At 38.6% G+C, this 25018-nt stretch overlaps 1 protein-coding gene across 1 annotated transcript in view; it reads right to left on the minus strand.

The window, feature by feature from the left end:
- The window catches only part of LOC103565460 (cytosolic beta-glucosidase), a 105200-nt gene that overhangs the window by 41977 nt on the left and 38205 nt on the right, over positions 1–25018 (minus strand). The window contains exons 3-4 of the mRNA XM_008541503.2: positions 16743–17539; positions 15873–15996 (exon numbers count right to left, since the gene is read on the minus strand). Coding sequence (XP_008539725.1) covers positions 15873–15996; positions 16743–17539 — 921 coding nt within the window. The remainder of the gene's footprint in view (positions 1–15872; positions 15997–16742; positions 17540–25018) is intronic.

The raw sequence follows: 25018 nt of genomic DNA on the forward strand, positions 1-25018 counted from the left end.
CTCCCCTACTAAACTCCCATAAACAGCAGAGAGGACGTTGCATGGCCTGTTGTAGGGTTGTTTTCCTCTCCAGGCAAAGCCACCTAGTGAGGACCAAAGGGACTTTAGATGACAGCATTTCAATGTATTGACACTTGTCACACCAGCCCCAGTGGGAGGCTTACAGCTTGGTACCTCAGTCCGATACAATTCCAACTTCTTTTCCCAATGCAAGCGTATATATGCCTTTCCTGCACAACTCGCCTTCCTTAGTAGTATGCTGTGGAGTTAGCAGAGGGAGCCTGGTAGAAGTCTGCACTGTATATGTTTCTACATAGAAAGGGCTTGAGGGCAATATTCTGGAAAGGAGAAACTGATAGATAAGACCTCCACACATTATCACTTGGCCCTGCCAGTGGTCCTCTGTGACCTGGAAAGAACAAAAGCCTTATATACTTTCCTTGCATTCTCCATTTGCAACTACTATCTCTAAAAAAGGTTCAATTTCCACCAGCCCCTACCTTTAGCTAGAAAAACCTCATGTAAATACTAAGCACAAATCTTCTATTTAGATTACAGTTGCTAATCTGTTAAGGGCACTAATTCATTCAAACTCTGTGTGTCCTACAGGTTTTCACACTCATAGCATCCCCTACGTACAGGACTGCTGCTTACGATTACGCAGATGTTACTTTGCACAACTCTAGAAGACAGCCTTGACTAAAGTCATTGTAGATTTGTTTAATCGTTGCGACCATTTTCCAGAAAACATAAAGTGTTTTGAGGAAAGGGAACCTTATTCTAAATGGTACAAAGACACCTTGTGGGCCAGCCGTGGGGCCTTTTCATAAACCCCTGTGTATGAGAGGCCTTTCAAATATATGAGCTACTCAAGGATATTCAGCATAGCACTGTTTGTAACAGAGAAAAAATGTTCATCATTTGGATCCCAAATGTCCATCAGCAAGAGAATGGATAAATAAATGTAGTCTGTTCCCATATCTGAATACCATAGATTTATAAAAAAAGTATCAATATGGATAAATCTTAAAGAATGTAGTGTTGATAATGACTATATACAGTATGATGCCACTTATAGAAATAGTGAAATGCACAAAACAATATACAAATAGTTTATGGGTACATACATTTGTAGCAAACTGTCTATCTAGTTCACAAGTGGATAGACATCAACTTCAGGATCAGAGTTCTCCCAGGTGAGGGTGGGAGTAAAGGAGATTTTGGAAAGGTACGAAAGGGTTTCACCTGGGTCAAGAGTATTTTGTTTCTTTTTTTCATGGAAAATATCTGTAGCAAATATTCATATTTGTTAAACCTGGGTCACAGTTTTACGGGCACCTGTATTTTTCTGTACATTTGCAATAACTTTCTTTTTAAGAGAAAGAGAAAGGAAGTTAAGCTTCATTTCCCCAAAGGAGTTACTATGTTTCTTCCCCTCTGATAATGAGATCCCTATTATTCAGAGGCTTTCCAACTTTTCTTTTTTTTAGCAACGGTGTCTTCCTTTCAAATGAATACTTTCACGGATTCCTAATATATATAACCAATAAAAGCTGAGGTGCCCTGGAGCCCTGCTTTCTCACCTTCCCTCCATGCAACCTAACAGAGTCCCCAAAGAGATCTCCATGGAACCCACGGCTCCACAGAGCACAATGTGAAAGCTACCGATGTAACTAATGGCGAATCCCTTTGGACCCAGATGCCAGGCAGCTATGAGCCAGTTTTAAAGCTTTATGTCAACATCTATGGTCGGGACATTTGCATTCTCCCTTTTCCCTCCTGGTTCTTTTTATCAAGAAGCTGGATGTAATAAAATGGCCCATCTTCAATAATTGACAAAAATTAATATTTCTTGACAATTTTAAACTGGGATTTCTTAACTGTCCCCCCACCATTATTCTGAATAACAGATTTAACAGTGCTTGTGCTACCAAAAAACATTTTAAAAAATAGAAACACAAAAAAGAAGATAATTCTTTGCAAGAAGCAAATCTCCTTTAAATAAAAGGAAAACAATAAACAACCTAGGATGAATGTAGTTATACGTATTTATAAGAGAATCCAGCATCAGGAATGTCAAAAGTTAAAAAATAAGATGCATATATAAACTTCCTTCAATTAATGACCTACATAAATATTTAATATGACATTTCCGTGGCTAACAATGTATTGGTACAGAAAGCTAGTAGAGACATTTTAACTTTAATTTTGTGAATGTTCTTAAGTTTTAACATTTTATACTAACATAAATTCATTTGTTTTTGCCAAGTAATCTTTGTTATACTTGGGAAAATATCACATTTTGTTTAAAAAGCCTATTCATTAAAACATTGCACTGTGACCCTGCTAACACGCTGAAATCCAAAATCATGGTTCCCAGAAGATTCAAAATAGCCTTATAATGTAAATATGGTCTGTCAAACATGAAACATGTTTTTGTAATAGTCAGATAGGTACAGGTTTGCTGTAGCTAGAGAAACAGCGATAGCAATACCACTGAGATGCTGGCTTTTAATACATGTCTACATAATGAGAAAAAAGTGATTTCGGAGAGAAGTTACACAGAGCAGTAGTAACAGGCTACTCACCTTATTAACTGAGCAACAGCTACCTAGTGAGTTTAGTCTCAGAGAAATCACAGGGTTAGAGGAGAATGCTAACTGTTGCTTTCTGGCTCTGCACCCAGGCTCCCAACCCTCGCCTAGCACCCACTCAGACATCACCAAGGAAGACCTCTACATTTTGATGAGAGCACCTAGCCAATCCTGCCTTCATACCAGGGCCAAGAGTTGCCCAGGCTTGGAAAGCAAAATTAATTCTTCACTGGCCATTGTGCCCCTTTGCCTTGCTGTTCCTTTCAAGGAAACAGTCAGCCTCCTTCTGCCACTGCTGTCCTCACTAAGTACTAGGGATGTCAGCTGGGACGTGAATGACATTACGGAAGAGAAGACTACTGAGTTGGCAGGGGGATTTCAGGGCAAGGCAGAAATTTAAGGGAAAGCAGAATGAGGCAGACACAGGAGGACTGATGAATACTAGGCCCTATAATGATCAGTTAAACCCCTAAAATCAATCTGCTTGCCTGAAAAGGCACCTTATGAACTGAGATCACAAAAAGTTTTGGAGACTATTTTTAATACGAGTCAGTTGTTAAGCCATCTTTTCAAGCGGGATGCGATATTATGTCGGGGGGAGAGACAAATGGGAGAAAATGTGGAAAGTTTAAACAAGACTCGCAAAAATGATAAATGCTTGGTGAAATTTTCATCAGGAGGGTTATAGAGCCTAAACAGCCCAGTGAAAATAAGTCTAAAACATGATTGGATAAGGATAAACGTTGATGAAACACCAAGATAGATTGATTACTAATGTCAGCTAAGATGTCCATCCCTAGAAATTCATAGAAAAAGAACAGACAACCCTCAGGGCTACAAGATTTAGTTACTCATCTGCCTAGAATCAGATAGGACGACCAGCATTAGGACCTAATGTTCAAAAATACGAGAAGCAGGCCTTGTGTAGACTCATACTATTGTTCAAGAGTGTTTAAAGATTAATCCCAGAATTTCTAACAGGCACTAAGTCAACATATTGGCTCTGAGAATGGATATAAGACCAGCATAAAGTGAATCCATCCAGCAAATGCCCGGTTTATCCATAGGGCAGAGTTTGGGTTCCAACAATATACAATCAACTCTTTATTAGTCAGATAGTCAAGAAGTGGAGTGCTCCAGCTAATCAAATATTTTTTGTTAATTGTTACCGCATGCAGAAGGATTACACATTTTTAAAGAATAAGAATAAATTAAAATACACTTAACACTGAAACTAAACTGATTATAATTTAATCTTTCTCTAATTATTCAGAATGCATTTCAAGGTCATCAAGAGAAGCATAAATTATCAGTGCTTGATGACTGTGCAGGAAGTCACAGTTTTTCTAAAATCCTGGTTAATAAATGCTGGGTAACAAAGAATTCACTGCAATAGTTATCATTCGGGGGATTTATGTGCTAGGCATTTTGCTAGGATGTGAAGTAGATCATTAATCCTTGCCAAAAATAAAATTTCACAGATGACGAACTGATATTCAAAGAGTTAGAATAACGTGCCCAAAGTTACACAACACGAAACGGTGGCAGAGCCAGGTTTTGAACACAGAACTATATGCGCTTTCAGAACGTAGCCTAAACATCTTCAAAAGAAAAATGTTTTCAGAGATTAAACCAGCATAGTTTCAGCCACACACACAAATGATCTACCAATAAACGTATAAACTTAATATACACTCATTGACTCATTTTATGTGATGATCCAATTTTTGTGTTATTCCACTTATTTTCATCTATGAAACATATATGAGCTAACTATTACTAGGAAAAAAACATGGTCATTTAAAATTTTTTAAGACTTTAGGCTTATATTTAAACCTAAATATAAATATTAAATATAGAAATGTATAAAATAAATATAAATACATTTATAAAATTTATAAATTAAATATTTAGGTTTAAACATAAACATTTAGGTATAAATCTATAAAAGGAATGAATTCCATTTGTTAGGGAAGAAAAAGGTTATTTCGTCAACAGACATGACACATCCCTCCTCCCATCATCTACTTTTTAGTGCCAAACTCATTAATGTTTTCACCTGAAAATTGATGGCTTCTTGTTCACCTTCACTCACCAGCGCCAATTAAAATTCTTCAAAGTTCAAATGCCTTTTCTTCCTCCCCCCATGATGCTTTCGCTTTTCTCTAAAGCAGGCAATGATTCCAATAACGCAATTGCACAAACAAGGCGGGGACATGTGCTTGAACTTTAGAACGGCACAGAATCATCTCAGGCCATGATACTGTTTCATTAGCTAATCTCATTCACACACAGGAAACTTTGCTGTCACTGAGATGACCCCGTTGAAAGAGACAGGCCTCCCTCCCCCTCCTCTGCATACAGCGTTTCCAGATAAGCCTTAAGAATTACTTTCTATTCCAAAAGAAACTATTTTCATCTCTAGGACCAGGTTGATATTTTCATTGTATTGAAGAAAATGCTACCTAAACAGTACCTTGGGGTGAAAGAAGCCCTGATTAGAGTAAGCCCTGTGCTCAAAAGTTGAGAGTAGAAAAAAACAGACTTCCCATATACGAAGTCTGCACAAAAGTATGGCAGGAAGGTAATTCTGAAAATGTGCTGCCACTTGATCCCTCCTTCTAGTTCAGGATCTCACCCAGAGACAAAAGTTTCATACTCAACTCAAATTTAAGGAAAGTGAAAATTACTGCACTGACTAACTGAATTAAATTATGCATTTATGGTGAAGCTGGAAAATCATACTTAACTGTCTTAAAACTTGATAGATTAGGTGGTGCTTGCCATGATCGCGTTTTGAAAGGTGATCTCACCGCTGGTGACCGTTGCTGCCGAGGAGTTGTTCAGCTGGGGATTTTACTCTGATGCTTTGAACTGATTTGTTCATTCAATTTCCTCCTAGAGATTTTATGCTCTCTACAGTAACTTTGTTAAAGTTGAATCTGAGGTGACCCTTCTGACTCGGAACTCCAAGGAGTAACTCTCTCAGGGGAAGAAAAGAGAGGTTCATTTTCAATATGAATGAATAGAAGAGGAGACCCTCAGATTGAAGGTCAAGAAAATGTGACCTGGAACCTGAAACAATATCAATAGAAACAGTTCATTGAAGGCAAGATCTAATTTCATGTCCTGATAAGAAAGGTGTTCAGATTTCAAACTAAGTAGCTGGATGAGAAGAACGAAGAAAGTTTAAAAAAAAAAAAAAAGCCTATTAATTATAATTCCTTAGACTTAATTTTATAGCCTAAGTATGAAGAGTTCTAATAAAATATGATCCTTGACATTTCTGCCTAGGAAGGATATTTAGAGGGTCATATAATTCTTAAAATGGAAGGATCACAAAAGAATAGCTAGTTCAACCTTTTTGTTTTTCAAATGAAGAAACTGAGGCACAGGGAGGTGAGGCATATTTACGTAAAATGATTGAAAAACTTCAGCATATGCTTCAATTATTGACATAACAAACCCAAATTTAGGCTCAAAAGGGTATACTTGGCTCCCAAGCATAATGCCAATGCATGAAATAATAGTAAAAATAATCTATCACTTTTTCTAAAGTTAAAAAAGCAAACTGGTGGTATAAATAATATTTAATTGAAATTACCAAGAGCAATTCAGTTTTCCTGCTAATCTCGTCTCAATCTCCTATCATTCATTAAACATTTACTGAGCACTTACTGCATGCTACGTAGATAGCTCAAAACTCCAAAATTTTATTCTGGTCAGAATTTTGTCTTTAAAAAATGGTGAATAAAATCTTTATCTACACTGTTCCTGCCCATGAATCCTTATACCTTTTAATAACTTCCATTTTTTTCCCGAAAATGGTTTTCTTCCTTCCTTTCAAGGGTTATAATGGGTGTTGCCTTCAAGAATCAAAGTGCCTCTCAAATTCCATCTATTCAGTTTTCTTATTCAACAAATACTTAATTGTGAGAGGGCTGCAGTTAAGCAGGGAGCCCATGAATCAGTTATGGGACAAATTTTTAATGTTTTTATTCATGATATTGCTGATTTTTTTCTACATAGTGTCAGGTTCACTATCAAAAAAAAAAAATACTGGGTGTAATTAACCAGTAATTCACCCAACTACAAGTCTGGGAAAGCTGGCAGAAAATATTTATGAGACTGTAGAGCAACTGACCAGTGTAAGCAATGTCACTTATAAATAGGTAAGATAAGAAGACCAAAGAGAGGAAGGCAATGGAACTGGTGAGATTAACACTGCTCAAGGTCTAATTATCAATGATGCCAATCCAGAAACTCATCTTTTTTTTTTTTTTTTAGTGAGGAAAATTGACCCTGGGCTAACATCTGCTGCCAATGTTCCTCGTTTTGCTTGAGGAGGATTGTCCCTAAGCTAACATCTGTGCCAATCGTCCTCTATTTTGCATGTGGGACATCACCACGGCATGGCTTGATGAGAGGTGCACAAGTCTGCACCTGGGATCCAAACCCACAAACACCATGCCTACAAAGCAGTGTGCATGAACTTAACCACTCTGCCAACAAGCTGGCCCCCAGAAGCTCATCTTTTTGGTGTACCCAGAGCTAATCACCAGTGATTAACTCACAAGATCCTTGATAACAAAACATGATGTCAATGTATTGATGTATAATGGGGAAAATCCCTTTCCAAGCTTTGGAAATCTCACGTTAAGTTTCCCATGTAGGAATGGCTAAAACCTAGCCACCCACTTCTTCTATTCTTTCCATGAGCCCACAGCTGTCCAATAGAATCCTTAACACAGTTATCCAGGCAACCCCTGCCAATCACACTAAGGTAAAGTCGACTAACCTTGCTCCAAAGCAGTGCTTTCTTACTCTAGGGATAACTGAGAGGCTGAGTAGTAATCAGGTTATTTTGGTGATCAGGAAATAAGAGCTAATGTAGGCAGAAGCTTGAGGGCCACTTCACCTTGGCCCTGAGGAAAACCTGAGAAGGTCACCTTCCCTCAATTCCAGTAGCCCTCTCACTTCAATATTCCAACATTGCTCTTTCCTGGAACAGATTTTAAAAAACTATCTTCTCTTTGAACTTGTTTTCATTTGCTTTGGATATACACCCAGAAGTAGAATTTCTGGATCATATGGTACTTCTATTTTTAACTTTCTTAGGAAGCTCTATACTATTTTCCATAGTGGCTGAAATGTTACATTCCTACCATCAGTGTACAAGTGTTCCCTTATTTCCACATCCCCGTCAACACTTGTTATTTCTTGTTTTCTTGATGATAACCAAGAGATATATGGACTCCCATGTTCATTGCAGCATTACTCACAATATCCAAGATATGGACACAATCTAAGCATCCAGTAGCAGATGAATGAATAAAGAAGTTGTGAGATATATATACATATACACATATATATACATACACACACACAATGGAATATTATTCTTGAATATATATAATCTAGATTATGAGAAAAAAGGAAATTCTGCCACTTGCAACAACATGGATAGACCTTGAGGGCATTATGCTAAGTGAAATAAGTCAGACAGATAAAGACAAATACTGTGTATATGGAATACAAAAAAAGACAAACTCATAAAAGCAAAATATAGAATGACGGTTACCAGAGGCTAGGGAGTGGAGAAGTTGGGGAGATGTTGTTTTAGAGCACAAACTGGGAACTAGTAGATAAACAAGTCCTGGAGAGCTAATGTACACCATAGTGATTATAGTCAACAAAGCTGTATCATAAACTTCAAAGTTGCTAAGAGACTAGATCTGATTGTTCCCACCACAGAAAAGAAATTATAATTATGTCATGTAATAGAGGTGTTAGCTAACAGTACAACGGTAATCATATTGCAATATATGAATGTGTCAAATCAATATGTTGTCCACCTTAAACTTACACAATGTTATATTTCAATTATATTCCATTTAGAAAATCATTATCAAATCCTTCCTCTTTTTCCCCCTTTTTTGAGATTCCATTGAGTCAACTCTTCATGTTGGAAAAGTAGATTTTCTTCTGATAAATTATTCTTCAATTATTTTACCAGTCTCTTTTATAGCTATAAAAATAAAACTGTGCTTCTTTTGCTGCTCCATCACACAAAAACCACTGGAGGGACGGTCATAAAAAAAATGGAGGGTAAGGGGCCAGCACCGTAACCTAGTGATTAAGTTTGGTGCTCTCCACTTTGGTGGCCCAGGTTTGGTTCCCGGGCATGGACCTACACCACTCAGTGGTCATGGTGTGGCGGTGACCCATACACAAAATAGAGGAAAATTGGCACAGGTGTTAGCTCAGGGTGAATCTTCCTCAAGAAAAGAGAGGAATATTGGCACAGATGTTAGCTCTGAGTGAATCTTCCTCAGCAAAAAGAAAATGGAGGGTAGGTTTGGTATCATTCAAATTTTTTTTTAAAGTTTTATAGTAGTCTTTTTTGTTTTTTGCATTTTATTTTTTCATTGAATATATTTGACATAACATCCTGTAAATTTAAGGTGTACAATGTGTTAATTTGATATATTTATATATTGTAATATGATTGATGTTGTAGTGATATTTAGTGACTCTATCATATTACATGACCTATCCTTTCTTTTTAGCAGTTGGGATAATTTAATCTCTTAGCAAGTCTGATGATTGTAGTAAAGTATTGTTGTTGGCTTTATAATAGTCTTAAAATTCACTGGGCCTGGGGTGTTGGGGAACCTTAAGCAATTATCCCCTCAGAGCAATAGGAACTGAATTGAAAAGAAACCCAAGGAAATGTCCATCAGTAGGGGCACAGCATAAGTATTAGAATGCTATGGAAAGGGAAGATAAAGGATGGTTTCCAATCAGAAAGCACAATGGCACATTCTCTGGTGTGTGATTGAGCTGCTCCTCACATGGGCAACTCCATGAAACATGCTCCCATGAAGCAGATGCACCAGGTTCTACATTTCTATGTTTCTAAGAGGGTGTGTCTGTTAAATGGTGTATGTCCCTGATCATATCAATCCGTGCGTCACCTGGGTAAGCCTCGTAAAGTAGCTCAACAACAGCAATGTGTGTGTGTGTGTGTAGTATTTTGAGCTTTACCAAGCACTACACCAGTTACTAGGTCACACTACATGTTCTCTAAAACCCCTAAACTGATCACACCATCATAGCAGTTTGACAACATGCAGGAAAATAAAAACCACAGAATCTGAGAATTGCAGATATTGAAAGGATCTTACAGATCATTACAGATAATGAGCACCAACCCCTTCCGTTTGCAGCAGAGAACACTGAGGTGCAGATTATGCGTTTTGGCCAGAGTGATGGATTAACTTAAAAGTGTAAAGTAAATATACCACATATGAAAATAATATCTAACATTTTAAGGTGTTCTGAGCACATGTAGACATAAATTATCTCACTTTATTTTCACAACCAACTTTGGGTTAGGCAGAACAGCAATTAACATCAGTCCCATTTAACAGGTGAGGAGGTTGACATTCAGAGCTTCCTGATGATGACTTACCCAAAGGCATAACACTAGAACACAGGACTCAGTCCCCGTCTTCACTCTCTAAACCCTGCAGACTTTCTACTCTCCACAACTCAAACAGGGCATGGAAGGCAAAGGTAGATACGGCACTTGATGGAAGTCAGGGAGAAGAAATACAGGAATGTCATCCAGTACATCTCTGTTTAAGGCTAACTCTAATTTCTGGCTGGCTGAGTCTATGTGTGGTCTGATTATGTGTTTGGCAGTACACATATACTGGAAATTATTTTCTTCTTGACTTTTCAAATTCCACTAGTCTGTACGCTAGCTCACACTAACAATTATGACGCACAGCTTTCAAATCTCATTCTTCCTTCTTTATTCTGACCTTGACTCCTCTTTGTCAGCTGCCATCCAGTCCAGCCTGGAGCAACAGTGCCAAGTGAACCCAACATCCCACCCCACATGTACTCAAAGCTGTGAGCTCTTCATAAGCTATGAGACGAACTGTCTCATAAGGGCTAAGTTGACAGAGGTTTACTCTGAGAAGCAATAAAACAGTAGATACGGAGTGGGAATCTATATTCAGGTACTTGGGTCTCTATTCTGAGCTTGCAATGGATTTTTAATTGGTTAGTTTTTCTAAAAGGTCAGTGTATTAACCTTTGAGATCTTTCCTTAATTCTTTGGATGTTTTTAACGTACATTTAGAGAAACACAGGTGCTTAACACATTTTGTCCAGTAAATGAGGCTCTGTGATCTGCAACTGGCATAGGCAGGTGGCTGCCAGGTCTGCACTACTTTGGGAAATGGATGTATTTCTCCTTTACCAGCTCTCCACGGGAAGGGGAAGAAGAGAGGGGAGGGAGAATGCTGACAGACAACAGCAGGGTGATTCTGTGCTCAGCATCTTGTCTTAGTGGTATACCCAAGCTGCAAGATTTATAACCTTCCTGTTACAATGCATCAGCTTCAACACTTTCAGTGAAGTCTTCAATAACTTCGATGACATCTTGCTGAGGGGTTTTGTCATTAAAAGCCTAAAGCTGGTCATTAACAAACCTTCTCTGCAATCATCTACTGCTGTGCTAACTCAGGCATGGATCTGACTAGAAAGTTGGCTGGCTCAAAAACTTTCCAGAAGGCTGCATTTTTTTTTTTCTATGTGGGATATATTTCTTTAGGGAAAGAAAATACAATTCCCAATCATTTAATCATTTATTTCTCATTATCCGTTGACTAACTCTTCTCTGATAGACACAACCAAAATCAACAAACGTGTGTAGAACACCTACTGTATAATAGAAATGGTGCTTGGGGCTAAAGATATAATTTTGAAAAAGATACAGCTCTAGCTCTCAGAGGGCTCACAGAACCCCCCAAAAATGAGCCATCATTTACAGAATCCTTAGTAATGTGCCCAAAAATCATACAAAATACATAAATACAAAAAACTCTGTACTTAGGCTTTATAGGTATTATCTTGTTCATTTTTCACCACTCTTTAGAAGATAGGTATTCTTATTATTCCCATTTTAAAGATTAGATGACTGAAATGTTGTCTGTTTAAGAATTTTCTTTAAATTATTGAGCTTGTAAGTAGCAGAACCAGGTTTCAAACCCATGTCTTGTCTGACCTTTAGCAAGTTCATATACTCCAAACAAGAGGATTTGGCCAGGAAGAAGGCAAAGAACATGGCATTTTGGGTTGAGTAAAAAGCAAGAGCCAAGTGAAAGGCAGGCATATGCTAGGTAGGTACAAGGAACAGGCTCAGATCCCCTTTCGGGAGAATTTAGGTCATGGATGGAGTATTTCCCATTGGGAATAACCTTCCCTTCTTCACACACTTCCTACCTCCCCAGCAGCATTCCGATTATTGAGGTATCCATTTTTGTGTGTTTACATATGAACTTAAACTTGCCTGCTGGCTCTGGAGCAGCAAGAACTGGTGTAAATTTTATGAACATAATAAAGATTCATATGATGTGAGAAAGGCTTAACTCTTTGAAGATGACTGCTTCTGGAACTTACACAAAAATTCATGTAGCAGAGAAATTCCAGCTACCCAGTTGCTTGACAGTTGTTTCTGCTGCCGATGATTTGATTTTTCACCTACTCTGGCAAGCTCTCTGGTGGAAATAATGAATAGAGGGAGGTCATGGGTGCTTTTTCCTCCACAGTATTCAACCATAAATAGCCAGAGAGTCAATGTTACAACACTCATTCAGAAGTTCCCCCAAAAGAATGATGGAGAAACCTGCAGACATGGGGGAAGAGTGTGTGGTAACTTTGAGACTTGGTGGGGAGAAATGAAAAAAAAAAAACAGCTTGTGGTGATAAATGTATTCTTAAGTGTGCATTTGGTAATAGTAATAATTATTACCATTGGTTGAGGACCTACTATGTGCCCAGCAATTGCTAAGGGGGGTTTATGCAAAATAGCTTATTAAACAGAGTCTTTCCACCAATGCTGCCAGGGAAAGGGTCATCTCACTTTTATAGATGAACAAACTAAGAGTTTGGGAGGTTGAACAATTTGCCAGATGCCCCTCACTGAATAATTTTCAGAGCTGGAGTGCAAGCCTAGTTATATGTTATTTCAAGTTTTTGCTGTGTTCACTGTGTGTTGTTTTTCTCTTATCTATATCTACATTAATTAAAACACAACCTATTTAAATGCATTTAAATAATACAATGATTAAAAAGGCATTAGCTGATTTCCTTTTTTTTTTTTCTTGAAATGACATTTTTCTCTCTTCTTTTTTTTTTCCCAAAAGGAAACAGAAACATTAGCTTTCTTTTTAGTGCTCTATTAAATGCTGTGGGATTTTGCCTGAAGAGATCAGTAAGACCTCCAGGCGGACGCCATTGATCCAACTATAGTGTCATTATGTGCCTGTCCATGGACGTGATGTTGGAGGAAAGGCTTTGTTCGTGGCAATCACAAAGCCATCATCCATCTGACTCCCTGGGTTCTGGTGGGCTCTCACCTGCAGTGCTTCCCATGAATGTCTTCCTTGGCCCGTTATTATTTTTAATTGTTCACATGGTGCTTTATACTAGTAAAGCTCTCACCAATCCAGATCATCAGCGCTAACTTGGAAGAGTCTCAGGAAATCGATTAGTAAATTCTTCTCTGCTCCTCTCATGAGAGGCAGGATATGGAGAGCCTGAGCTTTGTCCAAGGTCATAGGACCTGTGGGCTCTTGCAGAGGCAGCATGAAGCACTTCCAAAGAATCTGTGCAAGCCCAGAGTACCAAAAGTGAGGGGAGGTTCTGTGTGGTGGGACAAGCAAGCACCCTGAGTCAGAAAGCCCTGGACTCATAGATCTTATCAAACACCAAAATAGTAGTAATAACAATAATACCGATATTCTGCCTTGTTTCAGGAAATATTACTTAGTAACTTTGTGATCTTGAGCGAATGACTGAGCCTCTTTGATACTCAGTTTTCTCATCTGTAAAATAGGAGCAATGACCTCAACTCACTGTTTTGAAAATGAAATGAGATGATTATATCAATTAAGACTCTTTATGCACCAATTAGAATCAGATGAAGCAGAATGAGCACTTGAATTATAAGTAAAAGTAATGTCTCTCAGGAACAGGCCTGCAGCTGGGTCTGAGTAAAAACTGAACTTAGAGGCTCAAGTGCCATCCTGAGGCTCTTCCTGTTTCTTGTCCCCATGCCCTTGCTGCAGAGGCGTCTCCCCTTCTCACTGCTCCTAAGCTTACATGGCAGAACATAGCCACCAATGGCCCACAGAGTTACATCCCTCTGGCAATCCAGGCTAAGAGATAAACAATCTGTTTGGTCCAAGTTCTAAATCCCAAAGAAGAACTGAAATTGGCCCAGCTCATGTCATGTGCCTACATCTAGAAAATCAATTATCTGTTGATAAGGAGCAGTATTTTATTCTACTTACATGGCTGTCCCTGTGGTAAGCCTGAGGATAGGGGGAGGGGACTATTTCATAGAAGAAAGGGGGTTAATTATTAGAAAAGAGAGTTTCACCACAGAGCAAAGAATTGGTGTCTACTACAACAATATATGAAAAATAGCTAACACTGTATCCCATCCAGAATAGATATACTTATGTATGGGGTTTTTTGGTCAATATGTAGATTTCTGCACATTGTGAAAGGCTACTTTTTTTAAAAAAGCAAAACAAACACAGTATTAGGTGTTAATTACAATGAATATAGATCATCTAATGTTAAGAATCAGAAGAAAATATAGATGCTGTGAACAATTAATGTTTTAAGTGCATGATACTTTTTCCATCAATTTAAAGGCACAATATAAATTCAACAAGTTGAAAAACAGATTTTTGTTCCTAATCCTATTTTCCCCTCTTATCCATCAGAAACTCAAACCTTCTCACATTTTCCACTCTTACTTTCAGTTATTTTTCTGTCTTTAAAGTTGTCTTAGTTTGTGGGTCCACTACCGAGTTTTTAGTGTTAAAGATCTAAGGGACTCCGTAAAGTACTTGCAACTATTTCAAAAAGCAATGAAATATCCTTATATGTTAGCAGTAAACAGAGCACCAAGCTGGGAATGAAGAAAGCCAATTTCTATTCTTCTCTTTCCTCAAAAATATACAGAACAATTTTGGACAAGTCACTTATGGTCTCTTTATAACCTATAAATCTGCCTGATGGTAACTAGCTTACATCTCTCTCAGGTGAAGCTGGGAACATCAGTGTATTAACTATGAATAAGGTCCTTTACAGGGAGAAGTGGGGAGGAATCTCAGAAAATTAGAGATTTCCATTTCTTACTGGAACGTGTATTCCCACCGAGAGGAAGAATCTGTTTTGCATGTAATACAAAACTACTACTTCACTTGGATCAAATTACAGGAATCCAATTGCCCTCTGCCGATAAACTCCAGGCCTGAGTAAGGGATTAAGTCAATATATTTTAGGTTTTGGAAAGAGCCCTTGTGTCGCTTTCCAGAATTCCTTCTGGCTGATTTCAGTGTAATATCAATTAATTTTGGAAAGAATAATTCCAGGACCTTTCAAGCAGAATGATTAGAGAGAAGTATGTCTATCGTGGTAACAGAGGACATGGAAAGTCTCGTTATGCATTGGATTTTGGTGCTATGATATTATTCCTGTATAGGGAGGAGAAATTAAATTTACAAATCAAAAGTGTTCCAAGTGTTGGCAAAAAGGGGGAAATTGATGTAGAAACGTGTGTTATCAGTTAAAGATTATTTCTTCACGTTTGTTTTCAAATATGAATAGAATTCCATGGAGGAAAAGCAGTTACCAGAATAATAATATTGTCTTGAAACAAACTTCACAGATTCTATATGACGAAAAAACTCCTCCTAACTGGGCTGCCTGGTTACAGCTTAAATGAAACATACATTGATCGAAAAGTGATACCACTTTAAGGTTTATTGCTCACATGCTCAATTTGGGGCCTTTAAAAATTCTGTCAATTCATTTCTTGGTAGTTAGGATATTAAAATATGCAAATAAGCATGCTGTAGTTGGTCAATGCTAATCTTTTTGTAATAACTAATGTTCTCTCCCAACAGCCACCACTCCTTCTATTCATGTCACCTTCACCCAGGAGTCACAACAGGCTGAAGACGGTCACTTTTTACTTGATGAAATTTCAGAAGGTTGAAGCTAGGCCAACATCCTCACCTTCCTCTTTCCTAAATACTTTTTCTCCTTTCTCTTAATTACATGGCTTTACACTAATTTACATGAATTTCAGCTTTCAAAATCATTGGTCTTTGCTGAATGCAAATAGACACATGGGAAAATTATATTAACTTTGCACAATTGATCTTTCATAATTTCAGATGGTACCTTTGAACAGTTCCTGAAATGTCTGTCTGAAATACTCCCAGCGCTGAGTGTCATCAAGAGATACAGGGTCAAGCTGGGGAAATCCATTCTCAGTGATGTAAATTACAGGGTTATTATAAGTATCCTGGAACAAAAGAGCAGAAGTTTTATTCCAAACAGTCGTAAAAAAAAAAAAAAAGAGGGGTCATAAAATCAGGTGCATTACCCTCTATCTTCTCTAAGCTACAACTCCAAAACTAGTTTTCATCAGAATTGCACTGACCCTATTAACTTAATTTTCCACGCATTGACCTTTTATGACTAACAATGGAAAAGCAAAACTGTGCAAATGTCCATGAAGACAGTCAAATGACTCTTATTATAATGAGAAGACAGAAATATCTTTCTTCCATCAGCATCTGCTGATTGTCACTGCTCCTTAACCCCTTGGTCCCTCCAGCAGCCACACTCTCTATCCCTCCACAGAAGGGGTTCTGAAAACTGATACCTTGAAATTTTAATTTCAGCTATCTGGCTATCATCCAGAATAACAGAGACCCAAAAAGGATCCAGCTATTTCAACCCTTAATGCATCTTTTAATAATCACAGTTATGGTACCAGTCTGAAAACCATGTCCCAGCTACTCTTATGGCCATAACTGACTTTAACAGTGCATCCTAACTTTGACCACGGTTTTGAAGCCCTTTATCAGCTGGTTACCCCTCACCAATTTAAATCCTAATCTTCTCTCCTCCGGCCAACAAATGTATATGCTATTGCCTAAAATCATTCTTTTTTCACGTTCTTATACACACATTCATATATGTCTGCCTGTCTTCCCATCTCCACCTATTTGGACATACATGGACACAAACAAATTGTGCATTTACCTTAACGTATTTCAGTAGTTTACGTATTCCCCATGGCACCACATAGACCCAATCCAGACTTATCCAAGATGGGTCTGTAAGAATTTCAGTCTCCGCATCCTGCAAAATACCCAATTCTCGTTTCTTGTTCTCCTGGTATTTGACTAAGCGAGTCGTATAATATTGCACAGCAAAGAAATCAGCAGTGCCTTTGATCATTCTCTTCTCTTCTTCTGTAAATTCTGGAAGTCTTGATGATGGATAGCCTTGCTTTTTACTCATGGAGGCAACCTGGGACTTGACAACTTCAGGATAATCACCATCAATAAATATAGGTTTAGCAATGAAATCCAAGCAGAAAGAGATGGCTCTTTTAGCAGCTTCCTGGTCAGATACTGAGTTGGGATCTGCTGGTTCTGCCCAGCCAGCAAAAATTGATAGGGACACCATACCCTTCTGCTCTTTTCGGAATAAGGAATCATAGCTGTGCCAGGATCTGGCATGAGCTTTAATCATGTTATGAGCTGCCTGGTAACCTCCAGTTCCTGAGTGAGGTACACCAGGAGGAAATATGCCAAGCTCATATCCCAGCATGGCATAAATATTAGGCTCGTTTATGGTGATCCACTGCTTCACTCTATCCCCAAATGTACTGAAGCAAAACCGGGCATATTTGTCAAAGGATTCAATGGTTGCCTCTGACAACCAACCTCCTTGGTCTTCTAAGGCCTGAGGCAAATCAAAGTGGTAGAGGGTCACTATGGGAGTAACCCCATTAGTTAACAAATCATCAATGATCTTGTTGTAGTAGTCAATTCCTAAGAGAAAAGAAAAAGAAAGTATGAGAAGAAAAGTTATTTTTAGTATGACGACAATAAATTAGGATCAGGAAAGCATCAGGAATAATTTCCCAAGAAATTTTTATTTAAAATAAGGTCTATTACTTCCTACATATAGTCAGTTAAAGGCTAGGAGGAAACATGAAAAATTCCAAGGAAGACTGGCTGATCAGAAAGTGGACATGTGATAGGTTGATACGATTGTGGAAGCTGTGTGTTGTCAAAGGGATACATTTGGGCAAGTCACCAGCACACAACATTGTGTTATTGTCACACTTATTGAAATTATTTTGTTTGTATGCTTGATTTGTCTCTTACCCCCACTAGAATACAAGCCTCATGATAGCAGGGACCTTGTCTATCTATTTCACCTCTGGATCCATAAGTTCTAGAACAGTACTAGAAATTTAGCAGATGCTCCATAAATACTTGTTGAATGAATGAATGGATTTCAATGGTATTAAATATAAAGCAAAGGAATTGAACCAGATGACTGCCTAGTGCATCTCCAGACCCATCAGTCTCACAAGTCTAGGACAGGAGATCCAGTGAGCGTGAGCAAGAGCTCATCATCTGTCCCAGAATGTGGGTTACAAGAACAGTTAGCTAGAGGCTTGGGACACTAAGGAATACTTGTCTAGAGAGTTTACTCTAAAATTCTGACACAGTCCCTGGGAATACACGGCCACTCCTGGCTCTCAGCTCATTCTCCCAGCACTGCATGTGAGAGAGATTTCAGGATTGTGGCAGAGTTCTGAAGAATGTTATTAAGTTCGTTGCTCTGCCTCAGAAACCAATGCCAAGAAGATGTTGAGTCCAGTCTCATAATGAATCTTTACTTTGAAGAGATTCTCCGAGGCAAGGCTGATATGAGTACTTCATGTGATTTTATGTGCAAGGGTGTGAAGGAAAGCTAAGCCTCAAAGAGAGAAGCTGTCCTCTCTTTTGAGGGATTGTTTCCTGGATAATTATCATAAATTTATAGGTAGAATTGTGTTGCATTCAAAGTTTTCCTAGAAGTAGGGTCTCTTTCCTTTTTTTTTTTTTTAACTTAGTATCCTCCAATTTAAAAAAATAATATTCAAACTTTTGCATGTGTTCATTCATCCAATCATTCATTTATTCATTCCTTAAATAAACATTTATAGAAGAGCTGCTATGTGCTGGACTTACAAACACAAGTGAGATAAACATCCTCCTTGACCTTAGGGAGCTTAAATATTGGTAGGGACTACAGAGAAAGTAAGAAACAATTACAGTACAGTTACTACTAGTAAAGATAATGTACAGCTGCTCTTTAAACATATGATATAAGGAGCACCCACCCAAAACTCAGGGCATTTGGAAATCTTTTCTGAAAGCACTGTAACATAATGGCTTCAAAGGTGAACTCTGGCGCCATGCTGCCTGAAATCTATCCCAACTCCTTCACCACTATCTCCATGACCTTGGGCAAGTTACTTTCTCTGTCTCAATTATCTTTCCTCATCTGCAAAATGTGGACAATAATACAAACCTACTTCAATGATTATTGTGAGAATTTAATGAGTCGATAAACTGAATATGCTTAGAACGGTTCTTGGCATAAGGTAAGGGCTCAGCACAGGTTAGCTATCATTCTAATAATTATTATTGTTATTGTTGTCATTAGTGACATCTAAGGTGATGCTCAAAAGATGAAGGTAGCTTATCCACATAAGGCAAGGAGGAAAGAGTAATCCAGGAAGAGAAAAAGGAGAAACAAACATGCAAAAGGCCAAAGGAGGTATAGAGATAAACAAAGGCCACCCCATTGTAAACAGTTCATTTATTCAGAGCCTGCAACAGCAAGGGAGTCAGCCATCATCACTTGTGTTTAGCAGATACTCAAAGGCTGTCAGGGAAGAGGGAAAGCTTTATAGTGAACAAAGATGGGAGGGAGAAGACTTCAAATGTGTTCTGATTGGAGTAGCTGGAGGCGGACTAAGTAGAAGCAGGAGTTCTGTGCAATTGGTTTGGGGAGGATATTTGGCTTCCTCTGGTTGGTGCTGAGTTGGAAGTAAGGGGCAGGGAAGCAAAAACTAAAGAAGTTAGCAGTTGTTGACCAAGTTCTGAGTATTCTGGGGCAATGGCTTCAGAGGTTATGGATTAGCTTCCTGAATTTCTTATATGGGTCAGAGTTTTATTGTAATGTATAGTCAGGCCATTGTTTGTATATTCATTCTTTTAGAAGAGAATGGCTCTTTCTGGGAAATGAAAGTTCCATAAGAAGAGTGGATAGTTCAGCAGAAGAGGAATAAGAAAAGTGAGGGGTAAGCAGGGTAAGAAGAAGCCAAATTATGTAAGGTCATGTGTTGTCTGTAAGAGTGGATATTTTTAACAACAGCTCACTTATTTTGCAAACTGGAACACTGTGAATCATGCCTAACAACTCCATACTTGGAAGGCTCATTTGTATGCCATTACTCACTGGTAGATGGAATAAGCTCCCTGCCCTCCCCCCCACCAAAGAAGACCATACCCTAATCCATGGAACGTGTGAATATGTTACTTTACATAACAAAAGGGACTTTGCAGATGTGATTAAGGTTAAGGATCCTGAGATGGAAAGGCTTCTCTAGATTGTTCAGGTGGGCCAAATCTAACCACACGTGAGAGTTTAGAAGGAAAGGGGGATGGCAGAAGAGTGGGTGGGAAAGATGCAACAATAGAAGAGGCTCAAGAGATGGCAGCATGACAAGGACTCAATCTATCATTACTGGCTTTGAAGATGCAAGAAGGGAACCATGAGCCCAGGAATGCAGGTGGCCTCTAGAAGCTGAAAATTTGTCCTCAACTGACAACCACCAAGGAAATGAAGACTTCAGTCCTACAACCACAAGAAACTGAATTCTGCCAACAATCTGAATGAGCCAAGAAACACTCTCCCATAATCGTTCAGAAAGAAATGCAGTCCTGAAGGTACCTCAGTGAGCCTATGTCTGACTTCTGATCTACATAACTCTAAGGTAATAAATTTGTGTTATATAAGCATCTAAGCTTGTGATAATTTGTTGCAGCAGCAATAGAAAGCTAATACGCTCACCAAAATTTATAAAGCTTTCCTTTTCTCTCTCAGTGAAAAAGCATTTCACCATCCCATCTCTGGGCCTCTGTAAGCCCACAGTTCCTCATTTGTAAAATGGAGCCTCTAAAGATGGTATGATGGAACCACCCTAGTATTGGTATGTGTTAAAGTTTTCATAGCCAACTCCTTCCATTGGCTTTGAATATAAAAATAATATCAGCTTTCATTTATTGCATTCATACTACATGTACTTGATGTCATGCATTTTGTATTATCCTAGAGCTAAACCCAAGAGGTGGCATTTTTATTCTCAATAAACATAGGAGAAAACTGATACTCAGAGAGAATGAGTACCAGACTTAATGTGACAATGTTTCAAATGGCACAAACAACGTTTAAACCCAGCCTGTCTCACTACAAAGACTGAACTGTTCTCACTATGACATTCCACTTTCCACGTTTGCTAATGTTTCGGAACCAGCAACATGATGACTCTGTTCTACCAGCCTTAACAATTACCTACTTTGGAGCCAATTTATGATATCAGATTCTTTTTTTTTTTTTCCACTTTTGGAGGAATCAATGATTTATCTCTTGTAAGCATCATTAGATATGGCACAATCATTAATGATGGCAATCAATGTAATTCAAACAACATGATACTCCTCAGTTGAATTGAAGATAAAAAAAATTAAGTAAAATTATTCCTCACTCATCAGCATGGCAGAGCAACAAAGAATTGCATAAGTAATATTTAATATCTCATAACTGAGCATTTTACTTCTGGTTTGTACAGTTTATTTGGTGCTGTAATGAAACTTTCCCATGATGCAGTGAGGTGAGGTTTTTAAGAGCAGAGCTCCAGAGTCAGGCAGTTCAGTCAAAAGGTCATGGACAAATCACTTGGCCTTTCTATACCCGAGTTGACTCATCTGTGAAAGAGGAATATTAATAGTGCCACCTCGTGAGAACAAATCGTCAAAGGGTTCTTAAGCTTTATCAAATTGGTACAATTCAGAACAATTAGTTCTAAGCATTAATGTGTATTTTTAAATGATCATCTGTTACCTATCTAGGGATCTTGAAACTTTGAAAGACTACCTGGACTCTGCTCTGCATCTTGATATTTAGGACAGGATTGATTACTTTAAGTATTAAGACTCCCATAGCCTTCTTTTATAGTTACTACCATGTCCTCTGTTTCAGTTAAGCCCATTTCTTTGTATTTTATCTTTGAAAATATGAAGCATATTTGAGTTAAAGTTCTTTTTGGATAAAAGGGTTTTGGAACAGAAACCCACTCAGATTAACTCAAATACTATAAAAGTGGCATAAGGGGCAGGGGGCTGGTTGGTGTGGGATGCAGTGGGCATTATTTGAAATGAGAGAGACGTCAGATACCCGCAGACAGAAAATAATTACAACTGGAACTGGAGGGAAATGAAGCTGGGAGCTGAGAAAATGTTTGCCTCTCAGGAAAGACTGGTCTCTCCCATCCCAACTTCTCTCAACACATCCACCCGTTCCTCTCCTTCTCGCAGAACCAGTTTCCTTTTGCACCCAATTTGCTATGGTCTCAAAACGGCCACCCATCTGCCAAAGCTGATGTACTGCCCTAGTACCAACCACCAACCAACTCAGCCACTCAGCTCCTCAACTCCAAACATCCCTGAGAGAGGAAGAGAATGGGGTAAGATGATCTTTTTGAGGTTACACAAACTATATGTCACAGAGTACTTCCCTCATCCAGTCAGCTGTGGCCAGGAGTGGAGCAGGACCATGTAGAACAAAGAAACGGAGAAATTCCCTTAGAAGAGGAGGTAGCTGAGACTTGCAAAGATGATGTCTCAATACAGAAAATAAACTGGAATTCTCCTAGTCAAACTACAAATGTCTTAACGTAGAATTAATTTTGATCGAGTGCCTACCATGTGTCAAATATATGATAACTCTCTAGGTTCACTCTTCTCTGGACTCACACCACCACTTCTCTCATTGCCCTAGGATCTCTCCGCACACTGCCTGTATTTGTTTCCTGTTGCTGCTATAACAGATTTCTGCAAACTAGTGGCCTAAACCAATACAAATCTATTATCTTAGAGTTCTGGGCAGCGGACGTCCAAAATGGTTCTCACTGAGCTGAAATCAATATGTCAGCAGGGCTGTGGCCCTTCTGGAGTCTCTCAAGAGGAATTCATTTCCTTGCCTTTCCCAGCTTCTAGAGACTGCCTGCATTCCTTGGCTCATGGCTCTTTCCTCCATCTTCAAAACCAGCAGTGTAACGTCTTCTCTCCTTTCTGACCTCTGCTTGAATTCTTGTATCTTCTCCCTCTGACTCTGATCCTCTTGCCTCCCTCTTATAAGGACCCACGTGATTATATTAGGACCATCCAGATAAATCAAGCTAATCTCCCCATCTCAAGATCCTTAACTTAACCACATCTGTAAAATCACTTTTACCATGAAAGATAATATATTCAATTTCTAAAAATTAGGATATGGACATCTTTAGGGGACTATTATTCAGCCTACCACATTTAACTATCATTACTGCTAAGTGTCCTCATATTTTAAATCTTAAAGTGAACAAGAAATTCTGCATAAACATTCCTTTTTTTTAATTTCCAATACTTCGGTCTCCTACTAATCATCTGAAATTTGCATCTGTGGCAGATATGAAAATGCACTTGAACAGCTGAGAAATACAGAAATATGTGATTTCAGCTGCCAGATCAATCTCTTCTTGTTAAACCTCGAAAACTTGACATTTGAAAGAGAAAGGCTGTGTAAGAATTCCATTTTGTAAAATATTCCTCCAGTTTGGGAACATAGGATTTACAAGTTTCCAAATGTCCTCTAATCAAGCTTTAAAATAGGGAGTTCCTTGGAAAAGATAGTGACAAGGATTTTCTTATTCTTTACATGCTCTTTGAGAAAATGTTTAAACAGAAAAAACAAATGATGGCCTTTCTAAGTTAAAACAGTTCCAATTGCTTCAACAGATCACTGCACAAGAGCGAGCAAGTGCTTATTGAAATTCTGCCTCCTGGAAGCACCTCCAGTGCCCTCTTGTTCATGGAAAAGTCTGTAATATTAATCAGCTATGGCTTTACAAAAGCTGAGGCCAAACGCAGAAAGCTCAGTGTTGGGGGCATGTGATCCCCAAGTGAGATATGCAAGAGCGATTTCTCCACGTTGTTTAGAAGGCCCTCATGACTCCAATCCCATGGCCACCCACCTCCAGCTTTTCTGCTACCCTGCTCTTGGGTTACTGATCTACAGTGTGCCCCATGAACTTCCGTATCTTAAGTTGGTTTTAAATAGCTTGATGTGTTGACATATTGGTACAGGTCCATAATTCTTTATCCGAAAACCTTGGCAGCAAATGTGTTTAGAATTTGGGGATTTTAGAAAGGAAACCCAGAGTAAATACCATCTATTAAGCTTAACATCCCCCATAGGTCTGGGTCAGTGTCCCTTAATATTTCTCTAGTAAAACAGATAAATATTCTCACCAAGTGGAATAAACTGAGATGATAAAAACTTTCACATCAATTCAGGCCAGCTTTTGCTGCCAAATTAATTTTAGAACTAAACTTGCTAAAAAAGATTCAGTATTCAAAGCCTTTTGGATTTTAGAATTTCATATAAGGGCTTACGGACCTATATTATGAGTTGGTGGGTTGTTTGTTTGTTTGTTTAATTTTTCTGTTGTTTACCATCCAAATGAAAGCTCAGTGAAAATTCCAAACTTCTGGGATCACGGACTAGAAAAGTGGAAATGTTTTTATTGATGCAATGCCTCCACTTCATTTTACCAACAGGGAAGTCATAGCTCAGAGAGCACATGTCGTTTGCTGAGGTTGTAAATGGCTCTAGACTAGATACTAGGTTTTTGAAGCCAGACAGACCCAGGTCGAACTCAGCCCCAACTAAGTTTATCATCCTGGCAAATTTACGCCCAGGTTACACCCCAGATTACCATTATTTTCCCTGTTTTGAGCATCCCCTCACTCATAGGGCTGTTAGGAGCCTTAGATCAGCAAAAGCGGGAACCACACACACCACGTGCTCGATAAAACACACCATGACTTCCCTTAGAGTGATTTTAATGATTGTCATTGACCTAATTCAGTTAAATTCAGTAAATATGTACTGAATTCCTCCCTGCCAGGCACTGGACTAGGTTTCAGGGGTGAACAAGGCAGAATTATCTGCCCATTGCCCTGTAGGCAATTCAAGGGATTCTCTTATATCTATGTTATGAGTATCCAGCACAGTCCTGGACATGCAATACACATTTGTTGAATTGAATTAAACTCAAGGGGCTCACAGTCTAGCATGGGATACAATAAGGTGAGAAATACCTTAAAAGCTTCACAAAGTCCTGTGGGAACAGAAAAAAACCTATC

Source organism: Equus przewalskii, chromosome 3, assembly GCF_037783145.1.
Source record: "Equus przewalskii isolate Varuska chromosome 3, EquPr2, whole genome shotgun sequence".
In the NCBI taxonomy this organism is placed as follows: domain Eukaryota; kingdom Metazoa; phylum Chordata; class Mammalia; order Perissodactyla; family Equidae; genus Equus; species Equus przewalskii.